General features: G+C 37.6%; 1 protein-coding gene across 1 annotated transcript; it reads left to right on the top strand.

Annotated features, from left to right (window-relative positions):
• Window positions 1–3,527: 3,527 nt before the first annotated feature.
• Window positions 3,528–22,108, top strand: wdr26a (WD repeat domain 26a). The gene is made up of 14 exons (XM_042771935.1): window positions 3,528–4,232; window positions 5,567–5,666; window positions 9,284–9,340; window positions 9,422–9,558; window positions 10,933–11,030; window positions 12,611–12,767; window positions 13,088–13,226; window positions 13,918–14,058; window positions 14,159–14,278; window positions 15,603–15,748; window positions 15,849–15,927; window positions 18,772–18,901; window positions 18,987–19,181; window positions 20,121–22,108. The coding sequence occupies exons 1-14, from the start codon at window positions 3,976–3,978 to the stop codon at window positions 20,141–20,143; spliced, it is 1,779 nt and encodes a 592-aa protein (XP_042627869.1). The 5' UTR covers window positions 3,528–3,975; the 3' UTR covers window positions 20,144–22,108.
• Window positions 22,109–22,846: the final 738 nt, after the last annotated feature.

The following is a 22,846-nucleotide window of genomic DNA, read 5'->3' as shown; positions in this document are numbered from 1 at the left end:
ACTTACGTGTTGACTTCACAAGAGAGAGCAGGAGGTTGCCGCTTGGTTTTAATCCTGGAAATAACCGTACAGTTATAGGATTACTCATAAAATAACTAAAAAAAAAAAAAGAATATTTAAAAAAAAAAAAAAAAAAAAATTAAGTGTTACAAAAATGATTATGCTGTCAGTGTAATTAGTACTAAAAAAATATTGTATTAAATTCTAAAAATAAACACTAGCACTTTCACTGGTTGTCTCAGACTTTTGGACCCCATTATACGTTCTAGTGTTCCTCATGTGCCAAATACAAGCCACTATGTGCTACTCTGGGGACGTAGTGTATGAGTATCACTGTGTGAACGGTTTCATTGTGCGTGTCATTGCAGGGATAAACCTTTCTTAATTCAGAATATATTCCCCACGGTGTCTTTCCTCAAGGATTAGATGAATGTGCAATAGTTTATTCTTTTACTGCATTCTGCTCTCCATTACAGTTTTAAGAAGAGCCCTCTTCTCCCAGCAAGTCATATTTTTATATTATGATGTAAAGTTGTAGTTAAAGAGTATTGTACACAGAGACAGGACGTTAGGCTGGACCGGTGTGTCTTCTAAACTGGCCAGACAGTTCATTTATTACCAGTGTCAGGGACCTTCTGTGTCTGTAAGCAGAAATCCCTCTGATTTTGACTTGAAATGGTTTGTGAAGGCATGACTTTGTGGCCGATTGCTGTGGTTTGATGCAGGATTTTGCTAAAATTTGATATTTTTGAATTATCCTTAGATATGGAATAAAATGGCACTTTGAAAGATCTGTTACCTAATGCTGTCTGAGTTTGATTATTTTAAACGTGTTGTTAAATGTTTACATTTTAAATGTGTTTTTTTATTTTTTCTACATAATGGTTCCCCGAATACCATTATTGCTGTTACCCTGAAACTTTGGTAACATGGTATTACAACATTGATATAACAACAAAATAATTCAAACAACACATAAAGGTCTACTGTTTTGAGGAAAACTGATATTTGTGATTGTTTTACAATAGTTAACAATTGACAGTTGTTTGGGCAAATAGTAAATTAACAAGGTTTGCATTACTCCCTTGCTAAAAATGGCTCACCAGTCTGATTTTAGAGGAGTTTTAGGCACTTGTTCTGGGGGACCATTTAAGACCAGTAAACCAACTTTTTTCAGCAGGGTTATAAATGGAGAAGCTTTTAAAGTCCTGGTTTTTGCTCTCCTGTCCCCAGAAATATCCCCATTTTACAGCATGTTCACAACACCTTGCAAAACACTGTAAATCAGACCAACATAGCCTCCAAAAGCACACACAAAAAACAATATTTGAAAAAATCTCTTAAAATATTTGGGTAACACTTTATTTTAAGGGCCAGTTCTCACTATTAACTAGTATATTACTAGCATATTGGCTGTTTATTAAAGCACATATTGATGTCTTATTCTGCATGACTATATTTACAATGTCTTAACCCTACCTAAACAACTAGCTTAACTATTAATGAGCAGAAAATTAGGAGTTTATTGAGGTAAAAGTCGTAGTTAATAGTCGGAATTAGACTTTAAAATATTACCAATATTTGTACTTTACACAGTATATTCACAGTTTCTGAAAATAAATAACAGGAAAATAATAGAATCAGTTAAGGAAACTGAAACTATGGAGACCATTCATATTCTGCTGTAAAACAGCTCATCATCATCAAAATATTTATTTCATCTAACTTCTGGGGTGCCTCAGGGCTCTGTTCTTGGACCACTTCTCTTCTCTGTCTACATGGCATCACTAGATTCTGTCATTCAGAAACATGGCTTTTCATTCCACTGCTATGCTGATGACACTCAGCTCTACCTCTCATTCCATCCTAATGATCCAACGGTAGCTGCTCGCATCTCAGCTTGTCTAACAGACATTTCTTGCTGGATGAAGCACCATCACCTTCAACTCAACCTTGCAAAGACAGAACTGCTTGTGGTTCCAGCAAACCCATCGTTTCATCACAATTTCACCATCAAGTTAGGCACATAAACCATAACTCCTTCAATAACAGCCAGAAACCTTGGAGTTATGATTGATGATCAGCTGATTTTCTCAGACCACATTGCTAAAACTTTCTGGTCCTGCAGATTTGCTTTATACAACATTAAGAAGATCAGGCCCTTTCTTTCGGAACATGCTGCACAACTCCTTGTTCAAGCTCTTGTTCTGTCCAGGCTAGACTATTGCTACGCTCTCTTGGCAGGTCCCCAGCCAGTTCTATCAAACCTTTACAATTAATCCAGAATGCGGCAGCAAGATTAATTTTTAATGAGCCGAAAAGAACGCACGTCACACCTCTGTTTATCAGTTTGCACTGGCTACCAGTGGCTGCTCGCATAAAATTCAAGGCATTGTTGTTTGCATACAAAACCACCACTGGCTCTGCACCCCTTTACCTAAATTCATTACTTCAGACTTATGTACCCTCTAGAAGCTTAATTTCTGCAAGTGAACGTCTCTTGACTGTTCATCCCAAAGAAGCACAGAATCACTTTTACGGACTTTTATATTAAATGTTCCCTCCTGCTGGAATGACCTGCCCAACTCAATCCGAGCAGCTGAGTGCTTAGCCATCTTCAAGAATCGGCTTAAAACACATCTCTTCCATCTTTATTTGACCCTCTAACTTTTTCACTCACTATTCTAATTCTATTCTTAAAAAAAAAAAATCTAACTAGCTTTCTAATCTTTTTGTATTCTGTCTGTTTTCTTCTCATTTATTATACAATTAACAAAAGGGAAAAAAAGACCTCTAACACTAGCTTGCTCTATTCTTTTTCTATTCTATGTTTTCTTTTTATTTATTATATTATTTAAAAGCCCTTGCTACGTATACTGCATTAAGCTAACTGAGACTTGTTATAGCACTTATATACCATTGCTCTTTTGTTGATTTTGATTGCTTCCATTGTCCTCATTTGTAAGTCGCTTTGGATAAAAGTGTCTGCTAAATGTAAATATAAATGTATATATATATTGTCCCCATGTTTATTTTCTTTTTTAATCATCAATCATGTCCCTAGTTTCCATTTCAGAAATCTGGTCACATGGTCTTTCTTTAAAATCCCTTCTCCTCAGGGCAAAGGTCATTCCAGGTAAAGCACATCTATACCACTAAAGAAAACATACCGAAATTATCATGTATTATTATAGCTTTGTGGACACGGCTTACTTAGTTCATAGTTTTGACGATGTGCCATAGAACTGCAGCAGTACCATGGTATATATGTATGTATTTTACTGGTAGGTCTATTTACTATGTAAATACAGTCATACCAGTAATATTGGTAATGGTATTACTTGATACTAAACTTTTCTGTAAAGTTCCCTCGAGAAGTACCATGTTAACACCTAGACATTAACCAGTAGATGTAATACCATTTCGTGGCGTTGTTGTTTTAATGCTATCTGACAGCGTCAGTACTTTTGTTATACTGTACAGCAGTAACTCGAAGCCAGCTCTGTTCTTGAGTGTGTGTCTGTCTTTTTATGATTCTAGAGAGTTCAAGGTTGTTGCGGCGCTTCCGATGACGTCATCGCGCACCGACCGACGTCCGTAATGGACTTGCAGCTGTTCTCTGACAAACAATAACAAGAACAGCGAGCGAGCGAGCGAGAGAACGGCGGCGGCTTCCGTGTCTGTAATCGCGCTGATATCGAGCCCGTGAGGCGTCTCGAGTCTGACATCGCCGGCGAGGAAACTCTGGCCTCCGCTGCCTCCTCCTCCGACTCGGAAACCGGCGGAGCTTCGCCGCCCCCGCGGAAGAAAAGCCGAGGCTCGGCGGCGGAGGGAGCAGGAGAGAGCGGGGCGTCTGCTGCCGGGATCACGGGCCTCTCTGCGGCGTCTCTCCCAACCCCCCACCAGCGCTCGGCCATCCGTCTCAATCACAGCCCGCAGTCGCGCAGATCCGCCGCTGTAAACGCGTTTTATAAGATGCAGGCCAACGGGACCGGAGGACAAGAGCCGGAGCCGGAGCCGGAGCCGCAGGTGTCCTGCAGGAACGGAGAGTCCTCGTCCTCCGCCGCGGGAGCGGTGCACTCCAACGGGCTGCTGTCCTCCGCGAATAACGGGCTGCCGTCCACCGAGAGCCCGGCGTCTGACACCAGCACGAAGAAGAAGAAACGACTGTCCCAGAGCGACGAGGACGTGATCCGGCTGATCGGACAACATCTCCACGGGCTGGGACTCAAGTAAGTGAAGCTCAGCCGCGATCAGCGCCTTATCCGCGGGTTATTATCGGATTGGTCAGGCGACATGAAGCCATGATGCTGTCCGTGGTCTGCTTGTGCTTGCACGTTGCGGTCAGTTGTGATCTTGTTATGTTTTAACGATTGCGGCACTGGTGTTTTGTGCTTTTGTGACGGTGTAAGTAGTGTTCTTGTAGCTTGTCAGTGCTGCTGTTGTTTCCATAACAGTGTCAGTGGTGTTAACAAAAACACCACTGACACTTTTGAAAAAAACAAAAACACCACTGACACTTTTGTAAAAAAAAAAAACTAACCACTGACATGGCAGAACTGACAAGTTACAAAACACCACTGACACTGTTATGAAAACAATAACAACACTGACACTGACGTCAGAGACCACTGACACCAATGTCAGTGGTCTTCTTGTAGCATGTCAGTGTTGTTATTGTTTTCATAACAGTGTCAGTGGTGTTATGTAACATGTCAGTGGATTTTTCTTAGATTTCAGTGGTGTTTTTGTGCTTTCATAATAGTGTAATGATAGTGACTGTTATGATTGCATAATGCTGTCTGTTTTCTTGATACCGCAGTGGTATTTTTATAGTTTCATGCTATTGTTGCTCTAAACTGCCAGACCCTATAATATAATAGCCTATAGTTTTAGCAAACACAGTATAATTTAATGTTGCGACACAGGTCCTGTAAGACCTTTATATAACAAAAAGAAAAAAAAATGTTTTTCAATAAAATCTGAATTTGAAAAGGAAAACACACTCATGTGTGTATAAACATGTCTAGTGTATCAGTTTAGTAGTTCAGTTGTTATTGTCGACAAGGTTAAATGGTTTTATTGCAGTCTGTCTTGCCTTGCATAAACTTCCCTGTTTTCTGTGTAGAAAAGCCGTTGAGTTGAGTGGGAGTGATGTTCCTTTCTAGGAAATGACACGTTCAGGACTTTATGTTAATTATTGTGTTCATGAATCAAACACTGACGACTTGTTGCCAGGAGATTAGAACTCTGTGTGTGTGTGTGTGTAACTCTGTGTGTGTGTGTGTGTGTGTCTCTCTCTGTGTGTGTGTGTGTTTTACTGTGTGTGTGTGTGTAACTCTGTGTGTGTGTGTGTGTAACTCTGTGTGTGTGTGTGTGTGTGTGTGTGTGTGTGTGTGTAACTCTCTCTGTTAGTGTGTGTGTGTGTAACTCTCTGTGTGTGTGTGTGTGTGTGTGTGTGTGAGCACGAATATAAATGCTGAATCAAATCTCTAATCAGGCTATCGTGTGAAAGGAGCATGAATCCACTTCGCTATATTCATTAGCATCTTTCTTTTTGTTTCAGTCAAACTGTGGACCTGTTGATGCAGGAATCGGGCTGTAGACTTGAGCATCCCGCTGCGACCAAGTTCAGGAATCATGTGATGGAGGGAGAATGGGAAAAGGTGAGTCTTCACGTAGACAGTCTGGGATAGGGACGCTCCGATCCGATAATCAGTATCTGTATCGGCTCCGATACTGCCATGTTCTGCCGGATCGGACGAGATGGATCCAGATCCGTTAATGTGCGTGTACTATTGTTTTATTGTTAAGCCCTGAAAGGCACAAAAACATTATAAAGCACCGTAAAGTTTTCATGCACTATATTCCAAGTGTTCTGGAGCCGTTCCATAGTTTAATGTGAGGTACAGATGAATACTGAATCATTAAATTCAAGTTCCAGTAAACTCTTCTCTCCGCTGTCGTCCTCGTTTCAGCATTCAAACTGCGTCTCGCATTCGGTTACGACGATCAAGACAATAAAACTCTCTCCAAGAGGATTCAGTGTTCCTGTTATTATACTTGATCTGTAGATAAAGCATAAAAGGACTTTATCTTGCTGGAGTCTATATCATGTTACTTTCTCCCGGGTGTCTGTTGGATCACTACACTGGAGAAGACGCGCACAGGAACTGAAATATAAAACGGTTGAAAGAAAAGAGACTATCGCACAGATATAATACACTACGCATCAATATCTCTCCCCTTTGAGCTTTTCTGTGTGGAGCGCTGTGACTCTTCAAACACATCGTTCTGTGCACGGGGTGTGCTTTGTGTCGCTCTGTGTTGGAGCCGTTCATGTTATAATACTTTTGCGCAATGAACGATTATTAATAATAGTCTTTTGTTGTCTTATCTATCATAAGTTGCTGCTTCATTACTGTGCTATACATTTAAAAGAAATGTCTTTTGATTTTATAATATATTATATTTATATAGAAATATATTTACTTGTTTTTCATGAATGTATTTTACAACAATACAAAGAGCAATGTGTAACATTTTACAAGATTTAGTTCTACATTTATTCACTTTTATTTGTTCCCCACTAAATAATGTTCTTTTTTTTTACTGAATGTTTAGATTTTATAATTATTGTGCACTCATTATTTTTCTAGAGTAACTTTTGCTACTGAATTATTTTTGCTACCGAAGTATTTTTGTCATAGATTATGATTATATATTTTTTCATTTGTTATTTTTCTGTATAATGAAGTTGTCCATATTTAGTAGATTGTGCTAAACACACAAAACAGTGATGATCAGGTCAACACAGAGAAGTATAGAAATTCAACATTGATTTAAAAAAAACATGGATCAGTGTCCGTATCGGCCGATACTCAGAATTTTTGGTATTGGATCGGTTCTGAAAACATGTCTAGGAAATGCTGAAGTTGTTACATTACAGAAGGAAAAACTGTGTTTGTGGCATGCAGATGGAACGTCTCTGTTTACTCTCGACACATCACAATGAAAAGAACTGTCTCCACGTTCTGCTTTATCATAAATATGGTAGTATCGTGCACATTCTATCAGCAGTGAGCCTCCGTCTCAATATACTGTACACAACACCACATACATTCACATCAGAAGTTAACTCAGCGCTAGAGTCACACTCACGGGACACTGCGCTTATTTTCAATCACAAAAGTACATTATTTGCATGTGCTTTAAAGCTTTGCCGGTTAAACGTTTATTTTGTGACGTGCTGTTCTTTTTCTGAGCGTGTACACCTGAAGCGTGCGCGTGCTAAAAGCCTGATTACTGAATTATTTATCTTTCACGTTTGATTGTGCTACTACTGTGAAAAACACACAAGGTTTACATATAAACACAGTTGGTTGTGTCAAAAGTGAAGTTAAACAGTTGCAAGAGAAACGGATGCGTGAGTGTATATTAGATGTGTGCAGCTCTTAAAGTGACAGCAGACTAATAGTACTAAACATTGTGATTTAAGGGAGAGTTCGTCCAAAAATGAAAATTATTCACTCACTCTCATGTTGTTCCAAACCTGTATTAATTTCTTTCTTGTGCTGAACACAGAATAAGATATTTTGAAGAACGTGGGTAACCAAACAGTTGCTGGTCACCATTGACTTTGATAGTAGGAAAGAAAATGCTGTGGAAGTCACCGGGGACCAGCAACTGTTTGGTTTCCCACATTCTTCAAAATAACCTTTATGTTCAACAGAAGAAAGAAACTCATTCAGGTTTAAAGCAACTTAAGAGTGAGTAAATGGTGATTCATTTTTGGGTGAACTTTCCATTTAATGTTATGTGTATTATGTGTATTTGTTATGTGTATCTTTGTTCTTATTTTTTAGTAACAAAGATTTTTATCTTCTCCCACTTTGGCCTAAATGTCTGCCATTCTTTTTTCTGTTTTCTATTTTGTTACCTTATAAGGCTTTGTTGTTAAAACAGGGAAAGTAGCTTGACTGTACTGCTCAGACAACTTGCAACATAGTAACACCAACGCAAAAAATAATCATAAAAAAATCAATAATCATTATTTTTTTCACTAAAATAAAATGTATATGACACGACCCCACAACATAAAATCAAATAAAATAAATTAGCCATTTTTCCACTTTAAATAAAAGATAAAACATTGTAGGGAATACACTTTATTTAATTTTCAAAATATTGTTTTATTTATTATTTTATATTATTGTCCAAATTATCCCATGGGCGGAACTGGGCCGTATTTGAGCCGTGGGCTGTATGTCTGACACCCCTTCTTTAGAGGATAGTAAATGCAGAAAGAATAGTTTCCACCCATAGTCTTCAACTGAATTATTAAAGGAATAGTCCAACCCAAAATGACAATTTGCTGAAAATGTGTTCACCCTCAGGTAATCCAAGATGAGTTTGTTTCTTCATCAGATTTGGAGAAATGTAGCATTGCATCACTTGCTCACCAGTGGATGCTCTGCAGTGAATGGGTGCCATCAGAATGAGAGTCCAAACAGCTGATAAAAACATCACAATAATCCACAAGTAATCCACAGCAATCCAGTCCATCAGTTAATGACTACTTAAGCAAAAAACTGTGTTTTTACGAAACAAATCACAAATGCACAGATCAAGCACCGTTTACAAGTGAAAAAAGTCTGACAGATCTTAAAATCCACCAACATATTTATTGTGAGAGGACAACAGGAGATGGGCTTTTTCATTCGAGGAAGCATTATTATGCATTATGGCCAGAAGCAACAGTTTAAAGTTAAAAACGTCTTAATGATGGATTTGTTTCTTACAAACACACAGCTTTTGTCTTCTCCAGACATTAACTGATGGACTGGAGTGTTGTGGATTATTGTGATGTTTTTATCAGCTGTTTGGTCTCTCATTCTGACGGCACCCATTCACTGCAGAGCATCCACTGCTGAGACACTGATGCAATGCTACATTTCTACAAACCTGATGAAGAAACAAACTCATCCTAATCTTGTATGATCTGAGGGTGAGCACATTTTTTAGCAAATTTAGATTTTTGGGTGAACTTTTCCATTAAAACCATTGTTAACAGAAGTGGAATAATGCGGTGGGATCAGAGCTGTTCATTAAACTTCTTATGGTTCCCATCAGTAGCTAGGAGGGTTACACCTTAAGGGCATTTCAAAACTTTGCCTTTTTTGTGCATGCAATATTAATATGGGTCACAACAAGCCAAACAAGCAGCAGATAAGGGTTTGTCAGCTTGTGAACACTCAGTTAATCTGTCTGTGGTCTCTAACAGGCCGAGAGCGACCTCAACGAGCTGAAAGCACTGATGCACTCACCCAGCGCTGTGGTGGTAAGAGTCCAAAGTCCTCTGAGCATCTCCACCGTCCGGTGTGTGAACGCCTGACTGATGTTCTCCTGTGTGTGTGTGCAGCGGATGAAGTTCCTGCTCCTGCAGCAGAAGTATCTGGAGTATCTGGAGGACGGGAAGGTTCTGGAAGCGCTGCAGGTGCTCCGAGCCGAACTCACGCCCCTGAAGTACAACACTGAGCGCATCCACGTCCTCAGCGGGTATCACACTTCACTACTGTTTTGGGGGCATTAGAGCAACAATGTCATTTTCTAATTTTTAATGACATGTTCATAGGTGTGCTATTATGAGAGAGCAACTTTACTCTAACCTTTGAAAGAAATTCTGCGTGCATGCTGCCACTCCTGTTACAGAGGCCGCAGATAGAGGAAAAAATGGTCAAAATATATACAGAGTGTTTAAAATTTCTACTGAAATACAATTAAATATTTGTGTTGATTCTTTTGGTACAATTTCTTTTAAGGTGAGCTTGTTACAGTGTAATAAGTACTGAGTAATAATAATTAACTCAATGAGCTTTCTGTATGGTTAAGAGTAGGGTTCGGTTTAGGGTTAGTTTCTTGTAATTATGCATAATTTTCTATTATTACTATAATAAGCATATGTAATGTGTAACAACATCATCATCTTAAAATAAAGTTGTTTTTTTAGTAATTTTAGTCAACATGAAATCAAAATGAATCAAAACAAAAGTTGTTCCACCTTTCTAAAACCAAGTCCCACCCTACTGTTCTCTGTAGAGAATAGAACTAGAAATAATGTAGAAATAAAATCTGATGTAAAAGGTGATAACTTGTTGACTTTTAAGAGACGACAGCAAAAAAAGAGCCTTTTATTTTTAAGAGTCAAGCAGAGTGGAAGACAGTTCATGAAAAACGTTTAATTTTAACTGAATTCAGTACAGGGTTGTTATAATTAACTAAAACTAAACCAAATAAAAACACTTTGAATACTTGGAATTAAACAAACTTTACTGAAATAAAATAACTTCTAAAAAATATTTTATTTCAGCTAGTTTCCAAAGCAACATTTCTCTCTTTCATTTAGATTAACTTGAAGTACTAAAATAAAACTAAATAAACTAAAAGTGAAAAAAATTATATATATATATATATATATATATATATATATATATATATATATATATATATATATGTACAAAAAAACATATAATACCAAAAAAACTTCAACTAAAATAAAAACAGAAAATATATGTCAAATCCAATTCAAAATATTGACTATAATAAAAACTATAATAGTATATCAATAATACCAAAATAGCACTTTCTCAGTGGTAATAGTAAAATAATAAAAGCATGTTCTGACCCCTTTAATATGATTAGAATATTAATCCAGATTCAGAATTTAAAACTTCCAGGGTCCCACGTGTACTATTTATTTATTTATTTATTTATTTATTTTATTGTTTATTTTGCCATCTGTTCACTTTCATTTACACTTTTATCCTGAGTGATGGTCAGATGAGGGACACATGAAGTGATGTCTGGGCTTTATTAAAGTGTGGCTGCAGCGTGTGTCTTGTCATCGTGCTGTGTGTCTGTGCTTCTGTGTAGGTACCTGATGTGCAGTCATCCTGATGATCTGCGTGCTAAAGCTGAATGGGAAGGGAAGGGGACGGCCTCACGATCCAAACTCCTCGACAAGCTGCAGAGTGAGTTCATATAAACCGCTCATCCTGGCCCTTGACTGCTCCAACTATAATATGGTTAAAAAGCAGACTTTCAGAAATATCCTCTGGTCAAGCTTAGACACTTCACTGTATTATTTTATTTGTATATTAATTATACCATGATTATTACACAATGGAAAGAACATTAACATGATTATTACACAAAACATCTCAGAATTGATCAAATCCATTGATAACTCTACTGATGTTTGAGCTGTTGATGTCACTTCCTGGAGGATGATGTCATTCGGGAACTATGGTTAGTTAAAGGGATATTATAAAAGACTAACAGGAGGGATGTGATATTGGGGAGAGGGAAAACCTTTAACCCTTGTGCTGTGCTGGAAAATATTAACCTAATTAGGTTTTAGGTGTTTGTGTTTCTCTCTGGAACGGATTGATCGGAGCTCATGAGTGTAAAAGCATGGTTTGTGGATCATTTTGGCAACTTTCACTCAAAAACTGAGGTGCATGAGCTCAGATCAGTGAGGCCTACAATCAGTCAGTTCCTAAATGAAATACAAAACCTGTGCTTATTGAGAAAAAAAAACAAGTTGATAAACTGAGTACAGTATTTAGTAATGCAATAGCATAATGAGAGATTTCGAAGCAATTTTTTGTAGGCTTCTGGTTTTTTTGAGTGGGAACACCACAAGTGTATAACAAGGGGAGAAAAAGAAGTACAAAAATTACTTTTGGTAGGTTTTATATCCTGTGTGAGAAAAAGTCATTAGTCCAGTGAGATAACATTGAAAAAAATAAATTAAATAAAAATCTCTTACCAGTTAATATATGTCAATGACAGAGTTTTGTTTAAAACATTTCAGTTAATAATGAAAATAGAGAAAACAAAAATGAAAAAAGAATTGTACCTTAATAAATTGCCAGTTTTTCATATTAGAAGTTAGTGTTACACCATGACAAAAATTTCAACAGTGGCTTATTTAATTTTTTTTTATTAATTGAAATGATTAAAAATTCACTCTGATGTTCAAGAAAAACTAAGAAGATTTCTATATTTTAAGAAATGTGATTTTATTATTTCTGAATTGCATTTAAATGATAAGGTATGAGAGGTTGTGCTGTGTTGATTATAGTAACAAGCTAATAGACACAAAACAGTGTTTTATTTATTTAGCAAATTAATTAAGCTGCATCCTTCTGCTAGATGATCTAGTTCTTGACTAAACCAAACTTATTTGCTCAGAAAAATCTGCTTATTATTTGACATGGGACTGGGACATGAATTATATTTATTATTTGTTTAAACATTATTATTCACTTTTTCATTAATTCTGTCCACTCCTTCCTCTCTTCATCCCCTCTTTTTTTCACTTGTACAGTTTCATGTAATTCTTTTTTTTTTTCAGCTAGGGTTCGGGTCAGTTCTATTTCAGTTCAGCCAATTCAGGAGATGAATTGAATCCGGCCGCTAGCCCAAAGAGTAGATGTGTCTTTCACTTGATGTCCTGTGTTGGCTGAATTCAGATGAAACTGAGTCTAACCCTCCGTGACCTCTCTGCTCCGTCTCTGTCTGTCTCTCTCTCGTGTGTCTCTCACAGCGTACCTGCCCCCGTCTGTGATGCTGCCGCCCCGTCGTCTGCAGACGCTCCTGCGGCAGGCCGTGGAGCTGCAGAGAGACCGCTGTCTCTACCACAACACCAAACTGGACAGCGGACTGGACAACGTGTCTCTGCTCATAGACCACGTGTGCAGCAGGTACAGCTGTCAGGTTTATAGTGTCAGTGTTCATCTGAAGTCTACTAGTGTCATTTTAATATTTGGTAACACTAGATTAGGGAACACATATTCACTACGAAGGTCGGGTTAAGGCATCTAGAATATGATCATGGAGAATAAAGCATTAATATGTGCTTTATAAGTACTGATAAACTGGCTCGGCTCACTGCAGTGTCTGTTTTCCTCATATATATATATATATATACGAGGTTGTGTCAGTGTATTTGTCAGTGTAGTCTGATGTCGGCTCTTTAATGAATACTCTGTGCTCTCTAAAATGCATGGACTGTCGTCTCCAGGAAGCAGTTCCCCTGCTACACCCAGCAGATCTTGACAGAGCACTGCAATGAAGTCTGGTTCTGTAAATTCTCCAACGACGGCACCAAACTGGCCTCGGGGTCCAAAGACACAACAGTCATCATATGGCAGGTTGACCCTGTGAGTGACCTTTCCCTCATAGCCATCAAATGACCAGAGCTGGGTAGTCTGTATTCTGTTACTGATTCCAAATTACATGACAAAAAATGTCGTCAGTAACGTAATCCATTACTTTACACATAGAAGGTAATATAAATTGATTACTTTTGACCAAACTCGTTTTTCACATTGATATAAATAGGTTACTGATATACAAAATACAAAGGGAAAAAAACAACGTCAAATGCATTAAACATTACGTCTAGGGTTCGTATTTCGGGAGTTTAATGCAAAGCTAATAATTAATTAAATCATAAAATTGTCAAACTAAAATCAGTAATAAAAAAAAATAAAAAAAAATAATGAAATATTTGATTTGTTTACCTCCACGTCATATGACCATTGATAAAGTCAGAGAATCGTGAGCATGCAAATGTGTTACTTAACTATTAAAATACCTTTAAATCTCAAGAGACTTCAAGTAGATATATTAGGTGAACATTTAAAAGATGAAAAACATTATGAATAATATACTGCTGTTGTGTGAATAATATGTAATCGGTAAAAAGTATCTGTAGTCTGATTACGAGGATTTTAAAATGTAATCTAATTACAAATAATTCCTTTTTGGAATCTGATCACGTGATCCAGATTAATCCGTTACTACCCAGCACTGGATGTGAGAGTCTGATGGTCTGCGGTGTTTTGACAGGACTCTCTCCAGCTCAAGCAGCTGAAGACGCTGGAGGGTCATGCCTATGGGGTTTCCTATCTGGCCTGGAGCCCGGACGACTCGTATCTGATAGCGTGCGGCCCGGACGACTGCTCCGAGCTCTGGCTGTGGAGCGTTCAGGTGAGGGTCTCGCCCGCTCAGACACCGCTGACCCGCAGTCAGTGCTCAGATTCTTTCCACCGGCTCGTCTCGTGTCTAATCCGCTGCTCTGCTCCTCCAGACAGGGGAACTGAGAACCAAAATGAGTCAGTCCCATGAGGACAGCCTGACCAGCGTGGCCTGGAATCCAGACGGCAAGCGTTTCGTTACCGGAGGTCAGAGAGGCCAGTTCTACCAGTGTGTAAGTGCCGCTGTACAGTTACAGTCTTCTCAGATATAATTGGGTGAATCTCGTTAGCAAATGTCCAGGTCATATTTCAGCCCGACATCAAAAGAAAAAAGTAAGAAATCATATTGAATGACAATTGTTGTTAATTCATTCTGCATTGGGTAGAGTACTGTATTTACATTTTTTATGTACAATTCTGCACAATTTCCCCTTGTCAAAAAAAGAAAAATATCTTCCTAATATTGATCAAACACACTTTTATTATTATTTTTTTTATTATTATTATTATTAAAAACAGCTTACATTTAAATTCAGTGAAACCAATAACCAATACAACCATGATGTATATTTGTACTTTTTGGGATAAAAAAAAAAAAAAGATATTTTTTGGACATTAAAGTAATGAGAATTTGTGTGGAAGTGTGCTTAATTATCATGAAAATAATGTCAAAATTAAATATAATAAAAAAAATAAAAAAAAAAAAAAATAAATAAAAAATAAAAAAAAAAACACTATGCCATGTACAAAAAATAAAAAAAGCAATTCAAAGTAGAAAAGTAACGTGTTTTTAAAAAGAAGGGTTTTTTTATGCTCAGCAAGCCTGCATTTATTGAATCAAAATACAGTAAGAACAGTAATATTGTGAAATATTATCACTATTTAAAAAAAGAGTTTTCTGTGTGAATATATTGTAAAATGTAATTTATTCGTGTGATCAAAGCTGGATTTTCAGCATCATTACTCCAGTCTTCAGTGTCACATGATCTTTGATGCATAAAAAGTAAAAAAAAAAAAAAAAAAGTTTTCTCTGTTTTTAAAATATGATGATTATACATGCATAAATTTTTTTTTTTTTTTTTTTTTTTAATAAAATCAGCAAGGATGTGTTAAGCATCCTTGCTGCTTCATATTTTTGTGGAAACTGAGAACATCATATATTCAAAATCCTTAAAACATCATAAAAACATCAACTAACACAAATCATCATAAAATTCAAAATTTCTTAATAAAAAATATAAACATAATAATACAGACCCTAAGCTTTTGAACATCTAATATTAGAACGATTTCTAATGTGATCTTACTGACCACTGAAGGCGAAGCTGAAATTTGAACAGTAAATGATAATTTAAAATATTTTTGGAGTGACATATAATCCAGACCTGTTCACAGACAATATTTAGAATTTGTGTCTAGTGACAGTTAAAGTCAAACGCACACATACATAAATTAAGAATACAGTTTAATCTAACAAAATTATAAGGCACACATGGTGAGTTTCTGTGTTATGTGTCTAGTGATGGTGAATGAGGGTGTGTTGATGTTATCGATCAGGATCTGGACGGAAACCTGCTGGACTCCTGGGAGGGTGTTCGTGTTCAGTGTCTGTGGTGTGTGAGTGACGGCAGGACCGTGCTGGCCTCTGATACACACCAGCGCATCCGTGGATATAACTTTGAAGATCTGACCGACAGGAACATGTACGTCGACTGCATTTGTCACTGATCGATGCTGTTATAGCTTCTGTGTGGAGGGGTTATGTGGATGTGCTGGTTTGAGTTTGGTTGTCGTCTCTCACAGAGTTCAAGAGGACCATCCGATAATGTCCTTTACTGTGTCAAAGAACGGAAGATTAGCTCTGTTAAATGTCGCAACTCAGGTGAGTATGAAAACACGGCTGGACGGGCTCCAGCGTTTCATAATGTTTTTGTACCGATGCCAGACTTATTAATTTGTTATGAACAATCTGAGATTAGGGTGTGATCCCATGAAGTTCTAAATAAAAGGTGTGTTCAGGCCATGTCAGAATCACGTAATCATGATTTCGACTTGTGCTGACATGCTCTTAGAACTCTTAGAATCTTGTAAACTTTGAATCTTGCAACATCATGCAGAAACACTCAAAATGACAGCATCAGCAGTAAAATATCTTTATCTTTAATAACACGTTATTAAATTTAAAAGTTATATTTGCTAATATTAGTTAATGGACCTGAGCTAATGTGAACTCTGTTTTACGGTGTCCGTTACACATGTAGGCACTATAGTCATACCAGTAAATTATGCATAATTACATGCAACCAGCACTTAACCAAACCCTAATCTCAACCCTTATAGTAAGTACATGTAGCTAATAATGTTGCTCAATACTTAAATGTGTAATTACACTGTAACGAGGACACCATGAAATAAAGTTTAATTGAACTAACAATGAACTCTTGTTTTTTTTTTTTTTTTTATTAACTAACATTAACAGATTAATAAATAGTGCAAAAGGCCATTAACGCCAAGAACGATAACTATAACGATAGCTGTATTATTGTCCACACCAGTGTACAATAACGTTCTGTTTTTTCGAAGCATATGCTGCAGATTTATCGTCTGCCGCTTTAAATCCCCGTGCCCTTTAATGCAGGATGGATTCTGATTGGCTGTCAGTGTTTTTATCATTGATCAGCTGGAAAAACATCGTTTTGAAATCGATTACAATATTATTCCTCTGTCGTTATACAAACCGGATTCCAAAAAAGTTGGGACACTGTACAAATTGTGAGTAAAAAAGGAATGGAATAATTTACAAATCTCATAAACTTATATTTTATTCACAATAGAATATAGATAACATAGCAAATATTGAAAGTGAGACATTTTGAAATGTCATGCCAAATATTGACTTATTTTGGATTTCACACATTCCAAAAAAGTTGGGACAGGTAGCAATAAGAGGCCGGAAAAGTTAAATGTACATATAAGGAACAGCTGGAGGACCAATTTGCAACTTATTAGGTCAATTGGCAACATGATTGGGTATAAAAAGAGCCTCTCAGAGTGGCAGTGTCTCTCAGAAGTCAAGATGGGCAAAGGATCACCAATTCCCCCAATTCTGCGGCAAAAAATAGTGGAGTTTCTCAGAGAAAAATTGCAAAGAGTTTGAAGTTATTATCATCTACAGTGCATAATATCATCCAAAGATTCAGAGAATCTGGAACAATCTCTGTGCGTAAGGGTCAAGGCCCGAAAAACCATACTGGATGCCCGTGATCTTCAGGCCCTTAGACGGCACTGCATCACATACAGGAATGCTACTGTAATGGAAATCACAACATGGGCTCAGGAATACTTCCAGAAAACATTGTCAGTGAACACAATCCACCGTGCCGGCTAAAAGAGGAAGATGCGACAAAGAAGACCTAAGACAGTTGAGCAACTAGAAGCCTGTATTAGACTAGAATGGGACAACATTCCTATTCCTAAACTTGAGCAACTTGTCTCCTCAGTCCCCAGACGTTTGCATACGGTTATAAAAAGAAGAGGGGATGCCACACAGTGGTAAACATGGCCTTGTCCCAACTTTTTTGAGATGTGTTGGTGCCATGAAATTTAAAATCAACTTATTTTTGCCTTAAAAATGATACATTTTCTCAGTTTAAACATTTGATATGTCATCTATGTTGTATTCTGAATAAAATATTGAAATTTGAAACTTCCACATCTTCGCATTCTGTTTTTATTCACAATTTGTACAGTGTCCCAACTTTTTTGGAATCGGGTTTGTAGTTGTTGAGTGGATTTTGCTATTCTTTTCTTAATTGGAATGATTTTTAAAACTGTATCTGTATTGTTATTGTTATAGTCATAGTACTTGGTGGAACGGGCCTTAACAAATTACTCATTGTTAAAGGGATACTCCACTCCAAAATGAAATTTTTTCATTAATCGCTTACCTCCATGTCGTTCCAAACCCATAAAAGCTCCGTTCGTCTTCAGAACACAAATTAAGATATTTTGGATGAAAACCGTGAGGCTTGTGACTGTCCCATAGACTGCCAAATAAATAACAGTGTTAAGGTCCAGGAAAGTATGAAACGCATCATCAGAATAGTCCATCTGCCATCAGTGATTCAACCGTAACATTATGAAGCGATGAGAACACTTTTTGTACGCGAAGAAAACAAAAATAACGACTTCATTCAACAATTCCTCTCCTCTGTGTCTCTCCAAATCAGCATAGCGCCATTTTCGAGAATATAACCAGCGTACACTCTTCTGTATCTTCACGTTTTCTACTTGTACTTACGCTTTGATTTGAAAGAAAACAGCGCATCATTGTGGCACGGCTGACACAGAAGAGCGTACGCTGCTCATATTTTCTAAAATGGACCTTGACACTGTTATTTATTTGGCAGTCTATGGGACAGTCACAAGCCTCCCGGGTTTCATCCAAAATATCTTAATTTGTGTTTCGAGGACAAACGGAGCTTTTACGGGTTTGGAACGACATGGGGGTAAGTGATTAATGACAAAATTTTCATTTTGGGGTGGAGTATCCCTTTAATGTTTTAACATTAACTAATGGCACCTGTTACCAAATTACCTGTTCTGTTACATAAGATTTCAGTGGTACCAGTCACTCTCTGTAGGAATGTTTGACTTATTACTCACACAATGAAAGTAATATGTCAGGGTGTCATTTTGTTTTAGCATTATCTGTTCCTGTGTTTAGGGAGTTCATCTGTGGGACCTGCAGGACCAGGTGTTAGTCAGGAAGTACCAGGGTGTGACTCAGGGCTTCTACACCATCCACTCCTGCTTTGGCGGCTACAACGAAGACTTTATTGCCAGTGGCAGTGAAGGTAAGGACGTCTGCGTCTCAGTATAACGGACTGAACGCATCCAGCAGAGAGCTGATGGGGTTTGTGATCTGTGTGTTCTCTCTAGACCACAAAGTGTACATCTGGCACAAGCGCAGCGAGCTGCCCATAGCTGAGCTGACGGGTCACACGCGCACGGTCAACTGTGTGAGCTGGAACCCTGTGCTGCCGGGCCTCATGGCCAGCGCCTCGGATGACGGCACCGTGAGGGTCTGGGGTCCCGCACCCTTTCTGGACTCCCAGGAGACCGAGGGGCTCACCGGTATGAACCCCCTCATCTCAGTCAAAATGCTGCTCTTTTGATGTAGGCGGGTAGTTGACATCAAACTCCATCTAAAAATATTCTGCTGGTAAACTATAAAACAAAGTTAAACAGCATTTTGTAAATTATTTGCTAATTATTATACATGCAGATTTTATGAGCTCAAATGAGTAAGACATTTATATTTGTACTACTTTTTAAAATTCACCACCGGGTCATTTAAAATTAACTAGTGGAGGCAAAAAAAAAAAAACTAAATTAAAAATGTACTGAAAAATCTAAATGGAATGAAATAGTAAAATACATTCAAATTTTTTTTTTTAAATATATAAATAAATAAATCGACAAGTAACGTCAACTACCCAGCGGGGTTATTATACTTAACTAAAACCATTACTTGAAATGCAGTGTTACCTGAAGTAAAATATATTATTAATATTTTTTTAAAAGTAAAAATTTTAATTCAGTAACATTTCTCTTATATAAAAAAAAAAAAAAAACTGAATAAATTACATTTTAAACTAATTGTTTATATTGGCTTCAATATGAGCTGTTTTTAGACTCACAAGAAAAATGTGAGTTCTGAAATTTACAGGATGTTTTTATAGTACAGTGACCTCTTATATCTCAGAAGATTTCTCAGTTCATGACCCCTTTAAAAACTCTTTTACTAGATAAAACTAAAATCAATACGGAATCAAAAAATTCTTAATTTTTGTGTTTTAACCCTTTGAACTGGAGCAGCTAGCTAATTTGCTTAACATGTGTATATTATATTTATATATATATATATATGCAACCTTAACAACTCTTAACTATAGCTTTCTCATTTCATTCAGATTCAGGATTTAAACTGAGTGGACCGTAATTTTGAAACAGCTTTTTTTTGGCAGTGTTGCTGTGGTTTTGGTCTCCAGCTCTGCTTCTCTTCTCCTGTAGGGTGCTATAGCATGGACAGTTGATGTTGACTCTGGAGCAGATGTCCACTTTGGAAAATATACAGTGAGACACAGTATAGACTTTGTGAATGAAGAATGAGAAATGAAATCAACGGCAGATGGGTGTTTTTTCCTGGCGGTTTCACATCCCCACCCACAGCGCAGGGGACACACGAAGCCGGCGGCTGCCCTTCACCATCTGACTTCACATCCGTGTGGCGGCAACAAACGTACACGCTACACGCCTCGCCGAGAACACGCCCCTCCTCGGCTCAAGCTCCTCCCCCTCTTCCCTACTCTGCATCCTGAGTGGACGACTGTCTCCTGAAGCCACACCCACCCCCACACACGGACAAACATTATTCAGATCATTATTTATTACGCCTTTAATTTATTATTGTGAATGAATCAAGGCCTCGGGCTTGCTTTGTGTTCTGTACAATACTGACTCAGCGAGGGGACAAAAAAAAGTGCAAACTCTCGCACGTGTCGGAGAGAGAACAAATCATATCTTTATTTTTCAGCATGAACGTCTTTTAGCCACCTTGTATGCTTGAAAGTAAGTGTCTTCACCAGCAGAGATACAAGATATTGTTTTCGTTTCCCTCACAACTATTTTAAATGACTGAATTTACAGGCATTTTTTAACAGATAGGTATTCGTTTCGATTCAGAAAGTCCAATCATGACCCCACTATTTTTCATTGCTTATGGTACTTTATTCTGAGAGCGGAAAGTGATGGATGATTATTCTTTATTCTTGAAATGTAAAATTTATGAGGAAAGATGCAGGACCGGACAAAACCGGTTGTGTTTTGGTAACAGGGTTGAAGACAAACTAAGCTATGCTTGCTAAGATTCACAGCATGCTAATGACACACGAATGAGCCGACGTCACGTTCCACATGTAAATACGGGCCTTCAGCGTGCATACTTTGCCTTCGTTAGGTGTTTGTGATGGGCTTTAGGTCATTTTTACAGTGAATGTTCAAGCTCTCGGTGTGAGGCGAGTGATTTTGTCATGGTAAGTACGTCAGAACAGACTCCCAGATGTTTCTGAGTTCAGTTTCCATCATATTCGTCCATTTGTTTCTCCTCTTTGGTCTTGTTTTCTCTCATATTATCACTTGACTTATGATTTTTTTAAATGCTTCTCTGACATGTAAATGATTACTCATCAGCTTTTCTTAGTTTTATTGGCTTTTATTTTGGGTTGATTTATTTGTTTTGCTTTATTGCTTTTTTCCCTTTTATTATCATGTAACGGATGTCTAGGCAAGTGGCCTCTTAAATGCTTTTTTTCTATTGGTGAATTTCTTATACTTTCATACGCATTAGTACACGCAGGTGTACCCCTAATGATTTAGGTATTCAGAGTGTTATTACTCGCCTACTATGATTTATTCTGTAATTATATGCTCTTCATATACATATATATGAAGAATCTATAGATATATAAATATATATATATATATAGATATATATACATATGTGTGTGTATTTCTTGCCATATACCCTCCCTTTCAAATGTTAACTATTTCTCACCTGCATCAGGTAAACTCCTTGTACAGGTTATTTGCTCCCTGTCCAGCCGAACCTGTTCCGTTAGCAAGGAGTGACGCGCACAAGCGAAAAGACAAAACAGGTGCATGCAGAAACACCCTCACACATATGCGAGATCTTACCGAATCGTGGTGTTGTACATTCTGTTAATGCAACTGAATTTTCCTTTCCTTCTGAATATTTGTGTTTCATTTCAGTCTTAGTTTGACTTTCTTGTGCTCTGAGGCGGTGTTACAGACGGGTGACAGTAACAGTAGTGCTCTGGTGGAGTTCTGGGCTACGACTAAGTTTATTGCAGTCAGGTTCTGAGGATCTGTTTTGCTTTTCAGTGTGTTATTATTCTAAGTGATTGTACTATTATGTAATGTTATGTAGGAGAGGTGTTATGTATACATACATTCAATAAAGCATTCAGGGTTTTAAACTATGCAGAGTAAGTCATCACTTTTGTTAGATGAATGGTTGATCCGAAAGGAATGCTGATGGAATTTCTTTCATAATTAGAAATCTTTATGACTTTTAAAGATTTTGATCATTTCAAAATTACAGACCTGGAAAGTCCCGGTAAATAATTTTACTTTCTTTCTTAGTTCGTTTTTCATGAATGTGGGAACACTGTATCCAGTAGTATTAGTCAGAGTTATAGTTAACTAAAACCATTAAGAAAGTGTCTCAGATACAAAGGTATCCTAGGTTTCTTGAGATAACGTTGTATCAGTTTAGCTGAAGTTTTGAGAAAACTCAGTTTCTCTGAAATACTGAAGCCTGCTTGAATCAGGTTTGTGCAGCTGCCCAAACAAATGGCATTTTAGCCCGCCAAAACGGGTGAAGCCATCTGCCTATATAAAGCCCCTTTCGAACTGCGATTTCGGATAATACACGGGTAATGTGTCCCGGCAATTGTTCCCGGGTCGCTAGATTTTGCACATTCACACTGCCAGTGATTACCCGGAATATGTGCGTGCGTTCACACACAACCCGTAAAGGTCCCGTGGAGACATGTGATATCAGGGTGTGACGTGTAATGCACGAGTCGAAAACGCTAGGCACGTTAACTTTCACTTAAACTGGTGAACGATCTCTGCTTCAGCGCGGATTAGTGAGGAACTAACTGATCTCTGCTTCATTACAGTTTGCACATATTTGTTTCGTCGCGAACAATGAT

This window comes from Cyprinus carpio, chromosome A16 (assembly GCF_018340385.1).
Source record: "Cyprinus carpio isolate SPL01 chromosome A16, ASM1834038v1, whole genome shotgun sequence".
Lineage (NCBI taxonomy): Eukaryota > Metazoa > Chordata > Actinopteri > Cypriniformes > Cyprinidae > Cyprinus > Cyprinus carpio.
The sequence above is the reverse complement of the archived record's forward strand: the minus strand, read 5'-3'. Positions and strand labels throughout refer to the sequence as shown.

Excerpts from the sequence above, each read along its gene's own strand:
- wdr26a (XM_042771935.1), top strand. The coding sequence starts at position 3,976 with ATGCAGGCCAACGGGACCGGAGGACAAGAGCCGGAGCCGGAGCCGGAG. Across the intron at positions 9,559-10,932 it reads CGCATCCACGTCCTCAGCGG|GTACCTGATGTGCAGTCATC; the intron begins GTATCACACTTC and ends GCTTCTGTGTAG. Across the intron at positions 15,749-15,848 it reads GATCTGACCGACAGGAACAT|AGTTCAAGAGGACCATCCGA; the intron begins GTACGTCGACTG and ends CGTCTCTCACAG.